Source organism: Xenopus tropicalis, chromosome 5, assembly GCF_000004195.4.
Source record: "Xenopus tropicalis strain Nigerian chromosome 5, UCB_Xtro_10.0, whole genome shotgun sequence".
NCBI classification, from domain to species: Eukaryota; Metazoa; Chordata; class Amphibia; order Anura; family Pipidae; genus Xenopus; species Xenopus tropicalis.
Genome location: NC_030681.2, coordinates 13,721,114 through 13,743,630, shown reverse-complemented (window position 1 = coordinate 13,743,630; position 22,517 = coordinate 13,721,114). Strand labels below are relative to the sequence as shown.

The 22,517-nt window shown below is 42.6% G+C and overlaps 1 protein-coding gene across 5 annotated transcripts in view; it reads left to right on the top strand.

Annotated features, from left to right (window-relative positions):
- prox1 (prospero homeobox 1) overlaps positions 1–21,270 on the top strand; it is a 64,380-nt gene extending 43,110 nt beyond the window's left edge. For 3 of the 5 annotated variants that reach the window (XM_004914779.4, XM_012963949.3, XM_018094114.2), the window contains exon 5: positions 12,851–21,270. In XM_004914779.4, the coding sequence (XP_004914836.1) occupies positions 12,851–13,039 (189 nt within the window). In that variant the 3' untranslated portion in view covers positions 13,040–21,270. The remainder of the gene's footprint in view (positions 1–12,850) is intronic. The other 2 variants (XM_004914780.4, XM_002934704.5) reach the window with 1 other exon arrangement.
- Positions 21,271–22,517: the final 1,247 nt, after the last annotated feature.

Here is a 22,517-nt window from a genome sequence, read left to right as displayed (position 1 = left end):
CCCCCCCCTCTCCCCGTACAAGTCAATAGCTTGGAAGTGCTCCCTTGTGCTGAACACTTTAGCCGAGCCGGAGAAATAAATGTTGAGCGCGGGGGATATAAAGCGCCCGTGTAAAGCAAATCTCTAACCTCCCGCTCTATTTATTATAGGCAGGAATAAGAGGGCGAGATTCTCCTCCGCAAAGCTTGTAAAGATTTATTTATTTTCTCCCGTTTCACCTTGCGTACAGTCTGGTCTGTGACACTGATGGTGATTATGTCATTATTTCCCTCTAGGGCTTTGGCACATCTGCAGAGCTGATGCCCATCTTCTTTGTTGCGCTGGCATACGTCCCATATCACCAATGCTTCATTAGCCTTAGTGACTGCCTCCTAGCCAGACAAGAATGCCCAAATCTAAAGCTTCCTTTGTGAAGCCTTGTTCATTTATTCATCTTTGCATTTCTTCCGCGCTCTCCCTCTCTCCTTTTTATCTCCTTGTATTTCTAAAGAACAGATGTCTAGGTCCCCCTTCTCGTATCTCTTAAAAGTCGCACGGGCCAAAACACAAAGTGACTCTTTAACCCCTGTGGGACTGCGCTGACCGAGTATGACCTTTAACCGCATTTTTACCCCAATATGAAAAAAGAAAACCCCCCACAGTCACAAAAAAATATAAATATATATAAACCTGGTTGTCTTGGAAGCCACCAAGGCCGTGCCAATGAGAAAGAATTTAATCTTAGAAGGTGCTATTGTTTGTAGAGCGATTATAACGTTGAACTCTCCCTTTTCAGCAGGGGGTTTTCTACCATAAATAAAACGCTAATCTTTCCAGAACCGGCCTTATCACTTTAAAGTGTGTTTGTCCAGCTTTTGCAGTAGATGTAGGCAGCCTGTTTGAAGGCCACATAGCTGGTTGCAACACACTGACCCGTTCAGAAAACCAACTTTATCTGGCTGAGAAAGCTCAGTTCTGTTTGACAAAGTGCCTTGCCAACTGGTTTACCTTGTCACAGACCTTTAGCTTACAGATTATTGATTATCTTCCGTGTCTGAAATCTGCCCCTGAATTCAAAGGACTGCTTGTTTTTTATGTTAAAGGGATTCTGTCGCTGGGATAAAAAATGGTTTACTTGTACTTGGCCTGTAATGTTGGATATAGAGATGCTGGGAAGAAACACTAGGACTTCTTTTCACAAATAGAACCAGACTGGCAATCTGTGAATTGAGGCAAATGCCAGAGGGGCTGCTGTGAGATGCCATAGACAGTCACTATTTATTGGGCTGGGGGGGCTGTTTGGGCCTCTGTGTACTTGAAATGCCAGGGGGCTGCTGTAAGATGCCACAGACAGTCACTATGTATTGGGCTGGGGGGGGGGCTGTTTGGGCCTCTGGGTACTGGGAATGCCAGGGGGGCTGTAATGTGCCACAGACAGTCACTATTTATTGGGCTGGGGGGGCTGTTTGTACCTCTGGGTACTGGGAATGCCAGGGGGGCTGTAAGGTGCCACAGACAGTCACTATTTATTGGGCTGGGGGCGCTGTTTGTGCCTCTGGGTACTGGGAATGCCAGGGGGACTGTAAGGTGCCACAGACAGTCACTATTTATTGGGCTGGGGGGGCTGTTTGTACCTCTGGGTACTGGGAATGCCAGGGGGGCTGTGAGATGCCATAGACAGTCACTATTTATTGGGCTGGGGGGGCTGTTTGGGCCTCTGTGTACTGGGAATGCCAGGGGGGCTGTAAGGTGCCACACACAGTCACTATTTATTGGGCTGGGGGGGCTGTTTGTGCCTCTGGGTACTGGAAATGCCAGGGGGGCTGTAAGGTGCCACAGACAGTCACTATTTATTGGGCTGGGGGGGGGGGCTGTTTGTGCCTCTGGGTACTGGGAATGCCAGGGGGGGCTGTAAGATGCCACAGACAGTCACTATTTATTGGGCTGGGGGGGCTGTTTGGGCCTCTGGGTACTGGGAATGCCAGGGGGGCTGTAAGGTGCCACAGACAGTCACTATTTATTGGGCTGGGGGGGGGCTGTTTGTACCTCTGGGTACTGGGAATGCCAGGGGGGCTGCTGTGAGATGCCATAGACAGTCACTATTTATTGGGCCGGGGGGGCTGTTTGGGCCTCTGTGTACTTGAAATGCCAGGGGGCTGCTGTAAGATGCCACAGACAGTCACTATTTATTGGGCTGGGGGGGCTGTTTGTGCCTCTGGGTATTGGGAATGCCAGGGGGGCTGTAAGGTGCCACAGACAGTCACTATTTATTGGGCTGGGGGGGCTGTTTGTGCCTCTGGGTACTGAGAATGCCAGGGGGGCTGTAAGGTGCCACAGACAGTCACTATTTATTGGGCTGGGGGGGCTGTTTGTACCTCTGGGTACTGGGAATGCCAGGGGGACTGTAAGGTGCCACAGACAGTCACTATTTATTGGGCTGGGGGGGCTGTTTGTGCCTCTGGGTACTGGGAATGCCAGGGGGGCTGCTGTGAGATGCCATAGACAGTCACTATTTATTGGGCTGGGGGGGCTGTTTGGGCCTCTGGGTACTGGGAATGCCAGGGGGACTGTAAGGTGCCACAGACAGTCACTATTTATTGGGCTGGGGGGGCTGTTTGTGCCTCTGGGTACTGGGAATGCCAGGGGGGCTGCTGTGAGATGCCATAGACAGTCACTATTTATTGGGCTGGGGGGGCTGTTTGGGCCTCTGTGTACTTGAAATGCCAGGGGGCTGCTGTAAGATGCCACAGACAGTCACTATTTATTGGGCTGGGGGGGCTGTTTGTGCCTCTGGGTACTGGGAATGCCAGGGGGGGCTGTAAGGTGCCACAGACAGTCACTATTTATTGGGCTGGGGGGCTGTTTGTGCCTCTGGGTACTGGGAATGCCAGGGGGGCTGTAAGGTGCCACAGACAGTCACTATTTATTGGGCTGGGGGGGGGGGCTGTTTGTGCCTCTGGGTACTGGGAATGCCAGAGGGGCTGTAAGGTGCCATAGACAGTCACTATTTATTGGGCTGGGGGGGCTGTTGGTGCCTCTGGGTACTGGGAATGCCAGGGGGGCTGTAAGGTGCCATAGACAGTCACTATTTATTGGGCTGGGGGGGCTGTTTGTGCCTCTGGGTACTGGGAATGCCAGGGGGGCTGTAAGTTGCCACAGACAGTCACTATTTATTGGTCTGGGGGGGCTGTTTGTGCCTCTGGGTACTTGAAATGCCAGGGACTATTATGAATCCCATTCCAGACCTGAATAGGGCAATGTGTGTAGTACGGAAAGTGCTAACTCGGCGCAAAGAGTTGAGCTTTTCTCTTTAAGTGGCACAGCCTTTGTTAGTCAGAGCTGCACCTATGGGGGGCTGGACTGGGTACTGCAAGGGTGTCCAGGGAAACCCCCATTGTGCACCGTGGGACACAAGGCATTAGGAAATAGGGAATTAGCTTAACCTAACATATCCGCTCTTAACCTTGGTCCTGAAGGTTCTGATGGGACTACCCATGCCCAATCCACTCTCTAGTGTGACATCATAGATGATGTCATGACAATACGACCCTATCAGGGGGGCAAAGAAACAAACTGCAGTGTATAAGTAAAAGGTACAGTGTGCTGCACCCAAACCCTAGATACATATGAAGGCTTCAGACTGGTAACGGGTATTGGGGGCATCTCGAGAGTTCTGTAGTTACAACCTGTATTTGGTAAGGGCTCCCTATGGAAATCAGACTTCCATATTTAGACTAAACACAAGATATACATATAGTATACACTTTGGTCATTTCCCTATGGGACCAAATTAAATCTTTATAAACGTTGCTTAGTGATGTCATCAGTTATAATCGGAGCTTAGTGATGTAATTTCTGTCACATGACTCATTAAAACATGTATATTATAATGAATAAAGCACCCCCTGTTGTAAAATATGAGGATATTATAAGTCAAAGAGGATTTCCACTATTGCTTATAATACCCCTATAAAGTGTACTTTATTCACTATATAGAAAAAATAGAAAAACATAGGCTTCCTCTATATAGAAAATAGAACACAGGCTACTACTATATAGAAAATAGAACACAGGCTACCACTATATAGGAAATAGAACATAGGCTACCACTATATAGAGAATAGAACATAGGCTACCACTATATAGAAAATAGAACACAGGCTACCACTATATAGAAAATAGAACACAGGCTACCACTATATAGAGAATAGAACATAGGCTACCACTATATAGAAAATAGAACACAGGCTACCACTATATAGAGAATAGAACATAGGCTACCACTATATAGAGAATAGAACATATGCTACCACTATATAGAAAATAAAACATAGGCTACCACTATATAGGAAATAGAACATAGGCTACCACTATATATAGAATAGGACATAGGCTACCACTATATAGAGAATAGAACATATGCTACCACTATATAGAAAATAGAACATAGGCTACCACTATATAGAAAATAGAACATAGGCTACCACTATATATAGAATAGAACATAGGCTACCACTATATAGAAAATAGAACATAGGCTACCACTATATAGAAAATAGAACATAGGCTACCACTATATATAGAGAATAGAACATAGGCTACCACTTATAGAAAATAGAACATAGGCTACCACTATATATAGAATAGGACATAGGCTACCACTATATAGAACATGGGCTGCCACTATATAGAAAATAGAACATAGGCTACCACTATATATAGAATAGAACATAGGCTACCACTATATAGAACATAGGCTACCACTATATAGAAAATAGAACATAGGCTACCACTATATAGAAAATAGAACTTAGGTTACCACTATATAGAGAATAGAACATAGGCTACCACTATATAGAGAATAGAACATAGGCTACCACTATATAGAAAATAGAACATAGGCTACCACTATATATAGAATAGAACATAGGCTACCACTATATAGAACATAGGCTACCACTATATAGAAAATAGAACATAGGCTACTACTATATAGAGAATAGAACATAGGCTACCACTATATAGAGAATAGAACATAGGCTACCACTATATAGGGAATAGAACATAGGCTACCACTATATAGAGAATAGAACATAGGCTATCACTATATAGAGAATAGACTATAGACACTATATATAAAAGAGAACAGGCTATCACTATATATATAAAAGAGAACATAGGCTACAACTATTTATATAAAATAGAACATAGGCTACCACTATATAGAGAATAGAACATAGGCTACCACTATATAGTGAATAGACTATAGACACTATATATAGACACTATATAGAAAAGAGAACAGGCTATCACTATATATATAAAAGAGAACATAGGCTGCAACTATTTATATAAAATAGAACATAGGCTACCACTATATAGAAAAGAGAACATAGGCTACCACCACATATAACAGAATGTAATAATCCTAATGGGGGATTTATATAGGATTTATGTCCCATGAGCTTTAAGCGCTCTCCATCACAAATAATGTAGAGCAGAATATTCTCTTTATGCTTGCATTTATATCACATGAATTATTACTGTAAAATCTTTTTGGCCTCCATTAATAACATCAATGCAATTTGCCCTAAGAGCTGTGATTTTTTTAAAAAGAAATGTTGTGTACATGAGATTAAGCAGTATGGCATCTCCCACAGCTGCAATAATGCAGTGAAGGAACGTCTTTTCACACAATAAATCATCTCCACGCACATTTTGTGTTATTAAAATAAATGTAATAAAATCACAGTATTTCCCTATTGATGCCGGGAGTTGCATAATAACCGCTCCAGGGTCACAGGTCCGACATCTCTTGACTTGGGTATTTTAATCTTTAACAAATGTAAACACGTCGGGCAGTGATGAGACCTCATTGGAAACCCCCTAGAGTGGATGTTTCACATTTTTCAGAGGTAGCCGTGGAGGAAAAATCCTGCTAAAATGTATTGTTTGAAGGCCATTCACGAACCGAGTAAGGGGAAGTTTTTTGCAGATACAATGGGGCAGATTTATCAAAGGGGGAAATGAGAGTTCACCACAGTAAAATTCCCCCACTCTCCATATTTATGAGATTTCATAATAAGAAGTAGTGATTACTTAAGTTACAACTCTAAATACATATTTCTTTTACTTCTGACGTCACAGATTGAAAATATACTGTAAGGGTATATCTCAGCCTGCAGCCTTGTGCCTTTATATGGTCACAGAACCCCTCAGTGACTGCTAATATCCTTATCATTTACAGTAGGGGGTACATTATCCCTTATAATACATGAGTGATACTCAGAGTTCCCTGTATAACTCAGCCTGCAGCCTTGTGCCTTTATATGGTCAGAGAACCCCTCAGTGACTGCTAATATCCTTATCATTTACAGTAGGGGGTACATTATCCCTTATAATACATGAGTGATACTCAGAGTTCCCTGTATAACTCAGCCTGCAGCCTTGTGCCTTTATATGGGCACAGAACCCCTCAGTGACTGCTAATATCCTTATCATTTACAGTAGGGGGTACATTATCCCTTATAATACATGAGTGATACTCAGAGTTCCCTGTATAACTCAGCCTGCAGCCTTGTGCCTTTATATGGGCACAGAACCCCTCAGTGACTGCTAATATCCTTATCATTTACAGTAGGGGGTACATTATCCCTTATAATACATGAGTGATACTCAGAGTTCCCTGTATAACTCAGCCTGCAGCCTTGTGCCGTTATATGGGCACAGAACCCCTCAGTGACTGCTAATATCCTTATCATTTACAGTAGGGGGTACATTATCCCTTATAATACATGAGTGATACTCAGAGTTCCCTGTATAACTCAGCCTGCAGCCTTGGGAAGTCCCTATATCCTTATACTCCTGTCCCACTCATTGTAGGGCTAGTAAGCCAATGGACCGGTTCTAACAGAACCCAGTGGGTTGTGCAGAACTAATAACTATACTTCCCCATGTAACAGCGCTCATGCGTATGGGTGAGTGTTGCAGCTGTTGCTCTGTGCCCTGTGTGCGCCGCCCGTGGCTAAACGCTAATGATAGAGAGGTGGATCAGTTTTCCCCTCTATCTTTTCAGTGGATGAGCCTGATCTTAACGAGGCAAGTCCAGCAGAAGACAACGTGTGCCTTGGCTATCAGCAGGGAGATTTCTCCTCAGTCAATATTGACCTGACAAACAGCAGGGGCAGGAGAGTTTGTTCAGAGGAATCATGTGCACACAAGGGTGAATGAATTCCCGGTAAAGCACTTGAACTGGCCCAGTCCTTTCCTCAGGTATCAGGTTTTTTTATTTAGACTTTAGAGCTTTCCAGAAAGCTTGCTGGTACAGCCCATGGCCCATGTGTTTGTGGGCTAAATATATACATCTAATCTGTGTGCATGGATAATTCAACTCTACAGAGTCCTACAGCTTGGCTCTTATGCCTCTTGCACGGTTCTTCCTTGGTTCTTTAGGGTGAAGACACACTGAGCTACTAGTAGCAGCTACTTTTTCATGGCTACTAAACACCAGAAAATACCCTGCCTGCCTCTGCTAAAACACACATAGAGACAATTATCAGTAAATGATCAGCATTGTCTTTTTTAGTAGCCTCTACAAGTAGCTGTTACTAGTAGCTCAGTGTGTCTTCACCCTAACAGCAGAAATGTACCCTAAGCGTGAAGACACACTGAGCTAATAGTAGCAGCTACTTTTTTTTACGGCTACTAAACACCAGAAAATCCCCTGCCATAGACAATACTGAGAATTGCCTCTGCTAAAACACACATAGAGACAATTATCAGTAAATGATCAGCATTGTCTATTTTAGTAGCTACAACAGGTAGCTGCTACTAGTAGCTCTGTGTGTCTTCACCCTAACAGCAGAAATGTACCCTAAGGGTGAAGACACACAGAGCTACTAGTAGCAGCTACTTGTAGTGGCTACTAAAATAGACAATAGACAAACGACTCAGCTCCAGAAAATTCAATGCCATAGACAATACTGAGAATTTCCTCTGCTAAAACACATGTAGAGACAGTTATCAGTAAATGATCAGCATTGTCTATTTCTGTAGCTGTGACAAGTAGCTGCTACTAGTAGCTCTGTGTGTCTTTACCCTACAGGTTGGGGTGACACAGGTGGCTCAGTTGCCATAGTTGGTGCAATTAACCTTGAATAGGAGCTACTGTAATTGAAAGGGGCAGAGATGGTGCTAGTGTGGGCCCCATGGCTTCACCCTAACATTATGTCAAGACTTCCTTTATAGGCTGCACTGAAAAATATTGAGGTGCAGCCACCCCCTTAACTCAAGGTATTCATGCATTGGTTAGCCTTTAAGGTATCCAACCAATAAGATCAGATATATATTGTGATTTTGCCATCCATTAGGATGGCCAATGTAGTTGGATCTAACAGGAAGTGAGGACACAGTTCAGGAAAGACCTGATGTCATCCAATAGAATCGCAGGATGCACCCAAACTGCCTTCCCATCCCTGAGCACAGTTTAAAGGCCCCCAGGGTGCCCCCAAGACCACAGCTGAACTGTAATCTGCCCCTAAACTTAAACTGTTGCTGTATATAACTGTATCATTTTTGTATTTGGGGTTTCTCGTGTTTCTTTTTAAATGTTTCATTGCCTTGTTGCTAAGGAAAGTGGCACCATAACAACCAGAGAACTAAGTCAATTTCAGACTGAACTGATGCAGAGCAAAAGCCTTTTTTTCTATCCATTAAAAGGTGAAATTGCTTTTAAATCCTGCTCTTTCTAACCCAGTGAAAGTCTTCACCCCTAGTCTTCACCCCTAGTTGCCAGCTGCAACTGTCATTTTGCACCCCACCCAATAATGACAGATAAAAGCCCCACGTTGCTGATCCTGGAACTTCCCCTAGGTTTAAAGTCAAATCTGCAGAGGGGATGCTGGGAATTGTAGTTCCACCACAGGCTGGGAGCGGCCCATTCCTGCTGTAGCGCAAATTTAGTTTTTTTATAAATGCCAAAGGCAAAAATAAAAAACTTTCCTAATTAGCTAAATTGGAAGAGTAGCCCAGAATGGCTCGCAGGCAGCGCACACAGCTAGCCGCGGGGCATTGGGATGCGGAGTTAAAGAGGCTTCGCTTTTCTTTTTTTGGGTTCTGTTTTGTTTTGTGAATCAGAGTAGTAAAAGCCATCTGAAATATTCATGTTGAATTGTCTGAGAAGCAGTTTCTGTTTTATTTACTGCACAGTAGAACAGCCTCAGTGGATTAGTTGGACAATACCCGTAACAAAAGCCCGACAGCTGATGCCTGTGATGTTAGGAGGTGACAAAACAGTTAAAGTATGCTTTTGGCTACGGGCAGGCAGTCAGCAGATGCAGACAAAAGGATTTGTGACAAGAATAACTCTCTCCCTCTCTCTGTCTCTCTCCAAGCGGAGCAGTCAAGAGTATCCAAAATACCAATACCCTTTTCTCCTTCACATTGTCTTCTGCTTACCGTCAGCATTTCATTGTCCTTTTATAGTAAAGAAATCATAAACTCCGGCATTCCCAGGGAAACCCACCCAAATGCCACCCTCTATACCCTATACTCTGTAGTTAGGACCACTGATAAAGAGATTAAATAGAGAGTAAGAAAATAGTAACTGTTGGTGAGATGGCGCCTATAGTAGCAGTGGGATAATAGCCTCTGGGGAGGGACTGGGGCTGTGGGATAGCAGGTATAGTAGGGAGAGATGGCGCCTATAGTAGCAGTGGGATAATAGCCTCTGGGGAGGGACTGGGGCTGTGGGATAGCAGGTATAGTAGGGAGAGATGGCGCCTATAGTAGCAGTGGGATAATAGCCTCTGGGAAGGGACTGGGGCTGTGGGATAGCAGGTATAGTAGGGAGAGATGGTGCCTATAGTAGCAGTGGGGGGATAATAGCCTCTGGGAAGGGACTGGGGCTGTGGGATAGCAGGTATAGTAGGGAGAGATGGTGCCTATAGTAGCAGTGGGGGATAATAGCCTCTGGGAAGGGACTGGGGCTGTGGGATAGCAGGTATAGTAGCGAGAGATGGTGCCTATAGTAGCAGTGGGGGGATAATAGCCTCTGGGAAGGGACTGGGGTTGTGGGATAGCAGGTATAGTAGGGAGAGATGGTGCCTATAGTAGCAGTGGGATAATAGCCTCTGGGAAGGGACTGGGGCTGTGGGATAGCAGGTATAGTAGGGAGAGATGGTGCCTATAGTAGCAGTGGGGGGATAATAGCCTCTGGGAAGGGACTGGGGTTGTGGGATAGCAGGTATAGTAGGGAGAGATGGTGCCTATAGTAGCAGTGGGGGGATAATAGCCTCTGGGAAGGGACTGTGGCTGTGGGATAGCAGGTATAGTAGGGAGAGATGGTGCCTATAGTAGCAGTGGGGGGATAATAGCCTCTGGGAAGGGACTGGGGCTGTGGGATAGCAGGTATAGTAGGGAGAGATGGTGCCTATAGTAGCAGTGGGGGGGGGATAATAGCCTCTGGGAAGGGACTGGGGCTGTGGGATAGCAGGTATAGTAGGGAGAGATGGTGCCTATAGTAGCAGTGGGATAATAGCCTCTGGGAAGGGATTGGGGCTGTGGGATAGTAGGTATAGTAGGGAGAGATGGTGCCTATAGTAGCAGTGGGGGGATAATAGCCTCTGGGAAGGGACTGGGGCTGTGGGATAGCAGGTATAGTAGGGAGAGATGGTGCCTATAGTAGCAGTGGGATAATAGCCTCTGGGAAGGGACTGTGGCTGTGGGATAGCAGGTATAGTAGGGAGAGATGGTGCCTATAGTAGCAGTGGGGGGATAATAGCCTCTGGGAAGGGACTGGGGCTGTGGGATAGCAGGTATAGTAGGGAGAGATGGTGCCTATAGTAGCAGTGGGGGGATAATAGCCTCTGGGAAGGGATTGGGGCTGTGGGATAGCAGGTATAGTAGGGAGAGATGGTGCCTATAGTAGCAGTGGGGGGATAATAGCCTCTGGGAAGGGACTGGGGCTGTGGGATAGCAGGTATAGTAGGGAGAGATGGTGCTTATAGTAGCAGTGGGGGGATAATAGCCTCTGGGAAGGGACTGGGGCTGTGGGATAGCAGGTATAGTAGGGAGAGATGGTGCCTATAGTAGCAGTGGGATAATAGCCTCTGGGAAGGGACTGGGGCTGTGGGATAGCAGGTATAGTAGGGAGAGATGGTGCCTATAGTAGGAGTGGGGGGGATAATAGCCTCTGGGAAGGGACTGGGGCTGTCGGGTAGAAGGTGTCTGGGAAAAGCCATAGTACCAGGGTGGGGCAGAGGCCAATTTTAAGAAACGGGGCCTGTGCATGGACAGAACCAGGAGTGGCTGATTTCCTCTTAACCTTTGTAATTCCCGTCCATACTCCGTGACATTCATACAGTTGGCAAGAGTGCTTGGCAAGGCAAGGCCCGAGAGCGCTAAAGTGACCGCTAACCTTGGTATGTCCTGACACTTATGATGAGTATCTGCAGGACACAGAAGGCAGGCAGGCTGCTATGTCAGGCTTTTATTATGAGCTGCAGATGCCGGGGACAGTCCATTTCATAAAACAAATCATCCTTGAAGGTAAAGCAGCGAGAAGAGGAGAGAAGGGGGATCTTTGCTGCATTATTTCCAGCTACGCACAATTCTATAGGCACCACTCCCACCGCCGTATCCCATAGTCCTGCCCCGTGCTAGAATGTTTATTCACAGCCTGAATGTATTTGTGCTTTCCAGTAATAAAACCTGTCATTGGTTATTATTATTATATATTATTCATGGAACATTCCTTATCATATAAATGGGGTTGCCATACTGCTTGCTTCTGGCAAAAACAAGAACTACTTGTCAAAAGGATGATGTCTCTGTATATATAGATATATATGTATATATAAATACAGTCATACAGAGACAGTACACTTCACACTCTACTATTAAAGGGAAGCAATATGGCAGCTTCCAGTCACATGATACATGTGATTTTTAATCACATAAGGAGCGCTACCTGTTGGACTGCACTATGGAGCTGCCATAGACGAATGCTAGGGCCGTGATTAAGGGTACAGTGTATACCCAGCGCCCCCAGAACCACAGGATCTATATATATAAACAGATTGTTTGCTATTTTTAATATACATATATCCAAGAGGATGCTGGGAATTGCAGTTCAACAACAGCCCGGCAGCATTCCCTGACTTTGGTGCATCACCAGAGCCCCCTATTCTTCGCCGCGCAGCCTTACATTGCTTTTTCCGTTTTGCCGGGGCCCTCTGGGGTCTTTGGGGTTTATGATCATTTGTTCGGAGACCCACGGCAAACAGACCTGAAATGCATATTAACAATAACACGGCGCTCACGTTAAATATTCATGTTTGATAGCCGCGCATAAGCAACTCCCCGGTGCCGCCAATGTGTTCTAGAGCCCCATTCTCTCTCCCATAAAAACCTGTTAGTGCACAATCAGAGAGAGCAATCTGCCAGTGCAGAGCAGGCATAAACTTTTTATTCTTTTCCTTCCTAATGGGACTTTGCCAGCTGATACCGCTATCAAGAGTCCATACATGCCTGGGCCCTGCACGCAATGCCTTACAGTTATATATATATATATGTATACTGTTATAGCCAGAGTCTCTCCTCGCCGCTCCATACAGAGCAATGAACTCCGGCCAGAAAAGAGGCCAAAAGATTTGGAGCCTTCACCGGTTTAACTTCCTTTTCAAGAGGAACATGTGGCATTAAATACCTCTATAAATAGCCCCTTTAAATACATATGACAATAGACGTCTGCCATAATTAGAATATGCAGGTGCTGGATAAGCCCTCTCCTTGCTAGCAAAGAACCGTCTCAATCCCACCCCCCTTTGAAGAAACCAAAAACGTTTTTAATGCCATTGTCTCCTTGTTTCAGCAGGTTCCGGAGAGATTCCTAGAAGTGGCTCAGATCACGTTACGAGAGTTTTTCAATGCCATTATCGCAGGCAAAGACGTTGATCCTTCTTGGAAGAAGGCCATCTACAAGGTCATCTGCAAGCTGGACAGCGAGGTCCCGGACATCTTCCGGTCGCCCAACTGCCTCCAGGAACTTCTCCACGAGTAGATAAATTCCGCAGGGCTGGAGCCGAATGTATGAAAAGTACATTTCCCACCCACCCCTGACACACTCAAGCCCCCCCCCCACGTGCAAGGTCTACGTGTGAGTGCGCGTGTAAGTGCTATACTCGTGCGGATGGGAATGTGTACGTGCATACGAACTGTGCAATCTCTTTTATTTAATAGGATTTTTTCCAAGTAGAGAAATAACTGGATATTCTCCCTTTCCCAAACTATGGTGGAAGGAGATGCTTTTACATGTAAATATTATGGGAAAAAAATACTTTTCAATTATATTATTATTATTATTATTATTATTATTATCCTTCGGTGAGTTCCCAATATGCTTTTTCCTGCATTTTTTTGTAACTGTTTGTAACACTGATTGGGCAGTTCTATAGGATCAGGGACGGCCTTTGGGTTGTGCGACCTCTGCGGCCGCCATGGGTGCCATATGGAGAGGGAGAGGGGACAAACTGGACATTTCTGTATAAACACTTGAAACACACAGTAAAATATTTCTCAGCCCAGTATGCACTGAAGGCCTGGTGTGGCCCATGTTTCAAGCAGGTGATAGATCAAGGGAGCATTGTGCTCAGTGTCGGACTGGCCCACCAGAGAACCCTTACATCCACAGCCCAATTTCACAGTGATTTTCTGTAGATCTATAGTGGAAATAAGAAAGGGCTGATGGGAAATTTACCTTGGCTGGGGCCCACTAAGAGACCCCCTGGTACCATGGCAGGCCAGTCCGACCCTGCCCTGCTTTATCTCATTGCCAAGGGGCATCCAATGCACTATTTTGCACAGAGCACTATGTATCCGAAGGCCGGCCCTGGTCCAGATGCTGGATTCATTGAACCTGTTCATTTCCATTAACTCTAATTTACCGAAAATGTTTTGTTATTTTTTTTTTTAAAAAAAGTGGGTTTGAAGGAAAAATATGGCCCATTTCAATATAATTCTACAATATTTGTATATAAGTAACGGTGCCGGATTACCAGGTCACTGCCATTTGCAACGAATGAGCTCCTTAAATGGAAAATGCACAAGTAAAAGCAATGCAGGAGTTTGAAATCCATTCATATATTGTTTTTGGACAATTTTTTGCAAATGCCCTAAAAAATGATCGGTCTGGTAACCCTAAATCTAGGTTTGTGGATGATGAAATGTTTATATCATTTACCTCTGTCGAATGGGGGAAATGTAATAAAAGTCATTGGCGAATGGTTCATCTAACTTTACATTGTAAAATGTCCATTGACCTTCATTAGTTTTTCTACCGCAAATTACTTTTATTACAGTCTCCCAGAAGTCTGGAGCTGGTTGGGCCCAAAGAGTTAATTTTGGGTTGGGGTGGGGGGGGTACGTTGTCTTTGTAAAAGGGTATTTTGCTGGGGGAGAGAATTCACAGCACAAATCTACTGATAGTGGCAGAAGGCACAATAAAGGAGGGTATAACTGGAGTCAAGCTGATAGGATTCTGTCCTTTGCCGGAGAGGTTAGAGAGGGAGACAGGTGTTTCTGTCCTTTCATTGCGGCCGGTTTCAGGTGCACCCTTTAAAGGTGACACTACGGAAGCACCGATCAGGAATATCATGTGCCCATTACTCGTGATTGAAAGACCAGACTGTGCCTGAGATAAAGGTTGCCTGCGGCGTGAGAAGGGATAATGCACACAAGAAAAAAAACACTGAACCCCTCCAGGGATGGGGAGGTCTTAATCACTGTGAAATAGCTGAAGATTTATTACAATCCTCGTTATCACTGGAACATTTATTAAACCCTAAACTGAAGGAGATCGTTTGCTGCTAGCCCCTCCAAAAGGGAACTCTGAAGGTGCTATATTCCCACGCATTGTGCTTGGCACACACAGGCACCCAGGGGAGGAAGGGGTTAAAGTGACCACTGAATATCTATATTTATTTTATGCTATATGTATAGGTAAGGGATGAATACTCAGTGCACCCCACTTTGATAGAGTAGATATCAGGGGTCCTGGTTAGGATAGAAAGGTGAAAGAAGCTCTAACTTATCTCTAAGGGGCCCCGTAATGCAGGGGCCCAAACACAGTTCTGCCCTAACCTCTTTTTTTCATGGCACAGAAGAGCACAATGTAACCTAAAGAATTTTTTTAGATATAAATAAGGGCCCCATTTTTCAGTAGTAACTATACTTATTCTGTATTGCTTGACTGGCACTTTGACAACCCATAAGGATTATGATTATTTCACCCAAGTGCAAGTACCTTCCAAGTTAGAACCAACCAGCCAATCAGAGTTTAAAGATGGCCACTGCTAGGCTTTGTTTTGTTCAAAATGGCACTGGCACTGGCAGAATAGGGAAGAAGTGGGGCATTTCAGAGTTAGATCCATCTCACTAGCACCAGGTGTTGTTTGCTGCCAACCCCAGGGCACAGGCACACTCTGCTTGGGTGAGTTAGCCTTTAATCTTCCATTATAAATAAATCATTTTTGCCTATGGATCTGCAAAGGATCCCTTCCTTTTCCAAGCACCCAATCACAGTGCAGATAAAGGTGAAACCCTGTCTGAGGGTCATACCACCAGCTCCTAGCAAAAGTCCCACCAGGAACTTATTGGTGTACAAAGTCCAACAGAGCCATTTGCAGAAGTATCGCTGGTCATAACATCTGATTGCTCAGGGACGTAGACTTGCGATAAGATAATATAACCCTATAACTGCCAGCTATCACAATGACAACATTCCATTGCTGCCGCACTATCAGAGCACTTACTGGAATAAAATCATTTCTGTAGCAGTTTAATAACAGCAATCACCGGATTATATTTCCTTCTTGTTTGTATCGAGAGCCCCAAATAGGCCAAGACTGAGCCATAAATAAAACAATTTCCATTTAGAGAAATCCTTTGCTGGATGAGATTACTTTAGGTGTAAGACGGCTTTGTCTCCCTTATGAAGCTCTTTGGATATATAGTATTTTTTTTTTTTCCTAATGGAAGAACGTTTGATATAATATTTATAACACTGTAAAAAGAAAAACAACTAGTGCTGAAAAGAATTAGGATAAATCTTTAAGTTCCATTAGATGATTCCTCTAGCGTTTAGGCAATTTCGGTCGATGTTAGTTCTTTAATAACTTAACAAATCCAACTTTTTATGAAAATGGTGAAATTAATTTTTCAAAACAGATACGCACTTTAGCACCATTGCTGATGGAAACGATTTTATCGGGAATAAAAAAGGGACTATAGTCCCAAGATAATGAAGAAAAACTATAGGCATCAACTGCAGTTAAACCCAAAATAAATGGAGCTGAATAGAGAACAGGAGCCTTCAGCCCTAAAAGATAAAATAATATTGAAAAGAATAGAGGTTGCCGGAGATATGCTGGGTGGTATCTCAGGCGCTGCCATTGAATTCCATCTACAGGTATCCGCTAAGCTACATTCTTGTGCCTAATTAGAGTGAGAATCCTCAAGATAACATGAATTCCGTTTGCCCAAACCACTGTTGTCTCAGCAACCCCCTGCGCGGCTTTGCTTTGGCAAAATATTTCAAACTGTAAATCTTGAACCTGTAGTAAATGATCCGTTATTTGCCTTCTCAATGTGAACAGCCTCCCCCTATTTGACTTGATCGCCTCCATTTCCCATTTTGACTTTGAAGAGAGGGAGAGCGTATCCGCGTGACTACTTAGCTAACCTGATCTCTGCTTGCTCATTGACGACAATTTCTGCTGAGATATAGAAATGTATGAAAGCAATTATTGTCAGCACAATGCCTTAAAAAAAACCTGCTGACATCAAATTAACCAGGACAATCCTATGAAATCCTGTTATTATTCCCCAGCATTGGCAGTGTCTATGCACTTTAGAGGGAAAACGCAATTTCCAAGGATACGGAGCCAGTAGTTGTAGTTAGGTGGCAGAGTTCATATACTCTCTTCACTAATATTCTCCCTTCTATATCATAAAATCGTTCTGGTTTTGGATGACACAATCAGAGATGTCCGTGTTACCAAGGAGACCATTCTTGGTGTTTCAATATTAGCACCAAATGGTATCTTGGAATAATTGGCCAGATTCCATTTTTCTCCTTATTCAGTTCCAAGTTTGTCAAGATTTAAACCAGTAGACAACTTTGTCCAATCAAATTCAGGCCCAGTGTTTTTTAATTGGTTTAATATCTTCTTGGAGTTTTGGATGGAGTTTTTCTCTTCCACCTAATTCATTGACAAACAAATGAGTGTTTCTTACTGTTAAGGTTCCACAATAAACTTTAAAATTGTGCTTAGCAAAGGGAAATGATGATTATAGTATCCCTGTGCACCAATAATTGGAAAGTTGACCCTGACTTGGATTGTTCCACTTAAGGCTACAGCTCTTGGGTCAAAGTTAGGACCTTATTATTCAATAAGAATTCCAAAGGGATCGTATGGCCAGATAATCTTGAGGTTAGGTATGACCAAAACTGCAAGCTGAACCTTCTAAGAGGCTAAGGGTGCTCAATACATGTAGGGGAGGCTTCAGATCCCTTCGCTCTTTTTTGTCGGCACTTGATGCACCTCAACCACCCAACGTAGACGTAGAACATGGCCACATCGCTTACGGTTTATGAAATGATCTAATATCTGCTTAATGGCTCAGTGACAATAACAAACAATTGTTTAATATAAACAATACATTGGTCTAACTGCTGTGTTCACCCCAGACGGTAAAATATTTTACAATGAACGTAGAATCTGTGCCGTGCTTCTTGGCCTCTGGGGGTGTATTTTTAAACTCTAGATCTAAAGGCTCAGCTTGCAGTATTAGTCTTACCTAACTAACCACTGTCTTTACAATTGGTTGACCACAAACCTTTAGAAGAACTAGAAGCATTGCGGCCAACTCAACAATATTGGTGCTGCATGGACAAACCATACCCCGAATATCAACATATGGAAGGTATTCCCCTAAAGCAAGCTCAGTTCTGTAGGGAAATCTGAAGGTAATGAGTTCTTTAAAGCAGTTGTCCTAGATGTGAGGTAACTATAAATATAATATATAAAAATTGATTAAAATACACATTTAAAGTCACCTCCTGTGCCTCTCAGCCTTTTACACACCAGCAGATTATAAAGACATGTCGATGTTCCCAGTTCCTTCCCAAGCCCTATGCTCCGGCGCCTTCTCCGGTGGCAAGTTCTTCTCTCCTCTAGCTGCAATAAGCTCCAGCTTTTCCTTCTGGCTGTTTAATAGAAAGCTATGCATACTCTATGGCTTTTTAATAAAAACAAAAAAAAAAAACCAAACAAAACAGGAGTTTAATTCAGATAAAGTAATTTTTATTATTTCTCTAAAAAAATATCTTTATTATTTAAATTATGTTTCATTTGTATATTAAGGCTTTTTTGTTTTTTTTTTGCTCAGAGTAGAGGCACAATATTTCAACTTGGCATTTATATAGATATATAAAGAGATGAAAAGCACACAGGGAAGGTATAAAAGCACTCAGCTGATTTGTGAACAGTTGTAAAAAAAAAAGTTTGTTTCGGAGAGCTTTCCATCTTTATTCAAGTAGATGAGCTTCAGACTTTATCATTTACAAACCCAATGAGGGAAATTCCATTTATCCTACATTGGATAACACTTTTGGGAGATTAGTTAGGTCAAAAACACTGGACTTGACTTTCAGTCAATGTTTCACTACAAATACTAGCCTCTCTCAGTCAAGGAAAGTCTTAGTTGAGATGATGACCATGTAGATGGGACAATGCCACCCAATGTCCAAACAACGTTAGTTGGTGGAAGCACTGATCTGGTGTTCTGCCCCCTGAAGGTCCAAGGACCCTAAATCAGTGAGCAGGAACTTTGTTGCATAGGGTATACTGTATAGCATTATTTTGAATGTCTCTCAGAGGAACTAGGCAAGGTTGTCCTCAACATACGCTGCTTATGAACAGACATGTTTCCAGGTTATGGTCATCGTGTGAGATAAGTTCAGTTGTAGTTATTATATAATCACGTGCCCCTGAGGTTAAATTTGTGCCTCTGCGTATTATTTAAACACAGTTTTCCTTTTTTTTTTTTTTTTCAAATGTTTTGTAAGTATTTTGTTATTACGCCCTGTACGTGGGTAAAAATATACAAAATAGAGGCGGAACTTTTATAAAGCAATGTAAATATTTGATAATGTAGTTTGACAGATAATTGAAAAAAAAATACAAGTACATTCACGTTTGTTAAAATTTGTATGAAATAAAAACAAGAAACTCTGTAAGAAAATAAAATACATTCTCGAGAAATATTTGTGTTTTACATTTTGACAAAAAAATGAACATGATTCTTTCAATACGCATCGATAACGAATATAAACGATGAAGGGTCTTTTTCTTTTTCTCCCTCTCTGTATATAGTGAAATAAGGGTGAAAAAGTTTTTATATAAAAAAATGAATTGGCCGTTTGGTGATTCTGACGTCTGCACCGATGGCAATTCTCTTTGTTACAAATAGGTTGTTTTTTTTCACCAGCAGCAATGTGATACACATGCAACTGAAAGATGTTTATGAAATGCTGATAGAAACACTATGAAAAAAAAAAAATAGATGAATATAAAAATGTATTTGTATAATATGTTGTACACAGTATATGAAATTCATCTCATACTTTATGCCTTTTTTAGTTTGCTGTTTTGGGAATGGTCCCCCTTTTTTAAATAAAATCTACTACATTTTTGGGAAAATTATTGTATTGCACTTAACCCAATCTCTTGACTGTCAGATTCTAGGATAAAAAAAAAAAAAAACAGGTCTCCTGCTTATGTGTACCTACTCTATCTCCCCTAGGGCTAGATTTACTACAACTTGGGGCCACGTTTTATTTCCACAGTGGATAAAAAGTAGAATATGAATCATTAAACAGTACATTTATATTTTTATATTTAGCGAATCAGATTAAAGACGCATAAAAAAATAAAATAGGGCTATTTTAGATTTTTTTTTATTAGTTTTAAGATTAAACACCTTAAAAGCCCAACTTTGGGTTTTTGTAAATCTCCATAATTAATAGGGATGCACCAAATCCATCACTTTTGGATTCAGCTGAATCCCGCATTCTCCACCAAATAGAATCTGAATTCAAATCTGTTCTCTCTGCATTACATATACAATTTTTTATTTTTTTTTTTTATAAAAGTTTGAATCAATTGTGAACAAAACAACTGCCGATTTATTGTCAGGAGATTTAATGTTATGTGATCCGAATCCTACAAAAGGTTTTAGGACTCAACCAAATCCCAGACTGGATTTAGCATCCCAAATAGTTTATTTAGCCCACGAGCTGCTAAAATGGGCTACAATACATTGCAGGACCTCACCATTGAAGTGATAAAAATTTTGGTGGCATCAGGAGACCTTTACCGATGACCTCATCTCGGCCACCGATGTCATAACCGTCACTGCCAATCGTTTGTTGAGCTTACATTTTGAATCAGATGTGTATATGAAACCATTCAACCCGGCGTTTGTTATGGTAAAAAATAAAATCCGATATTACACGAAAGAGTGACAGGTTGAGAAGCAAATGATTTTCCCCCGAGTCTTTCTGTGGGTGTGTGTGTAAATAATTATGAAATGTGATAAAACACTGCCTTTATATTATTTAGCAATATGTTGTAAATAGCATTATTATGCTCTTTTTTTGTAACAAAGACCATTTAATTTCAAAATTTATGACTGTTTTTTGGGTTTTTTTTTCCTTCTCAAAAATAGCGACTTTGATAGTGGAAATTTTTTTTTTTTTTTTTTGGTCAACTGTTTTCTGAAAACTTTGCGTAATTTATTGGTTTAATTTATCCTAATTTATTTGATGAAGGTGTACAATATTTTGTATTGCCAAGGATGTACTGTAATAATAACTGATGATATGATCTACAAATGACACTCACGTTCCATACAAGTAAGACAAAAAAAAAAAACAAAAATAATAAAAGGTGCCGTGGACAATTGATTTCCAAATTTGTTGCTTGGCAGCTACTAAATTATATAAAAAAAAAAAATAAAGCAGATGGAGGGGGGAGGGGGAACGGAATTGGGGACTTTTATTTAGTGTGTTTAAAGCTTTTGTATACTCTCCAGACTTTTACCTTTTCGCTTTGTACCACTTAAAAATTTCAGTAGTTCAATTGCCTTGTGTGCCTTCCATCTTCTCTAAACTGAATGTATGTGCAGTATATATGCAAGCTTGTGCAAAATAAAACATAAATTACAAGCTCATCGTTATTGTCTAGATATTTCTTCTAAGTGAATGTTCAAACCAGACTTGGCAGGGAACCATATTACTGCTATTATGGAGTGATATTAGACACGCATGTAGTGGAAAGTGTTTCATTTGGTACAATACTTAGGCCAATTCGGCAGCTTATCGGCCCGCGTAGGGGCACAAACGACTGGCCTGCCCAACTGAAATTGGGCAGATCTCCATCGGGCAGGTTAAAAAATTTAGTCGGATCGGGGACTGCATTGGCTCGTTGATGCAGTCCCTGAACCAACTGCGCCTATTCCGGAGCTCTAATTCGAATTAGCCTAAATTCCCCCAATATTGCCCACCCGTAGGTGGGGATATCGGGAGAAGATCCGCTCGCTTGGCAACCTCACCATCTTCATGTGTATGGGCACCTTTAGGGTGCACCTAGTGGAAAATATTCCATTGAGGTTCATAGATACCATTTTAGGATACATAGGCCGAACTTATTGAATAATGTTCTATTTGAGGTTCTTAGATGCAATTTTACAAAGTAAAGCTGGCCATACACGCTAAGATCCGCCAAGCAAGCAGATCTTGTCCCAATATCCCCACCTACAGGTGGGCGATATCGGGCCAAACGGCAGGTATAGACATTACTCAGTTTGGGGACCGCATCAATGAAAGTCTGACTGATCCAACAAAAAATCAAACCTGCCTGATAGAGATCTGCCCGATTTCAGGCCTGATGTTGGTCGGGCAGGCCTGTCTGTAGTGCCCATACACAGGCCAATAAGTTGCTAAATCGGTCTAAGGGACTGATATCGGCAGCTAGAATCGGCCCGTGTATGGCCACCTTAAAAGAGCCAGGTAGGACCTGTTGGAAAATGTTCCATTTGGGGTGGTCAAATACTGTTCAAGAGATACAAAGGCCACACGTAGACCAACATGTTCCATTTGGGGTGTTTACACACAATTTCAGGCTACAATGGCCAGTAGCTAGGCAGCCCACACTGGTATTTTCCTGGTTACTCAGGCTTATTGGTGTGGATCCAAATTTATAAAACAAAAACCCAAGCCATAGAGAATAGTAATGTTCTGAAAATAGAAATGTACTTTATATACTCAGTCTTATCATATGGAAAACTTTAGAAATCATCGGCCAGGGACCCATCCATGCCATGATATAACCCACAGCTGACGGCATATTCGACCTCACTAGCCTGCTGACTAGTTTGAGAGATGCCAATGTGTGCCCTCATATTGGCACCTTATGCCC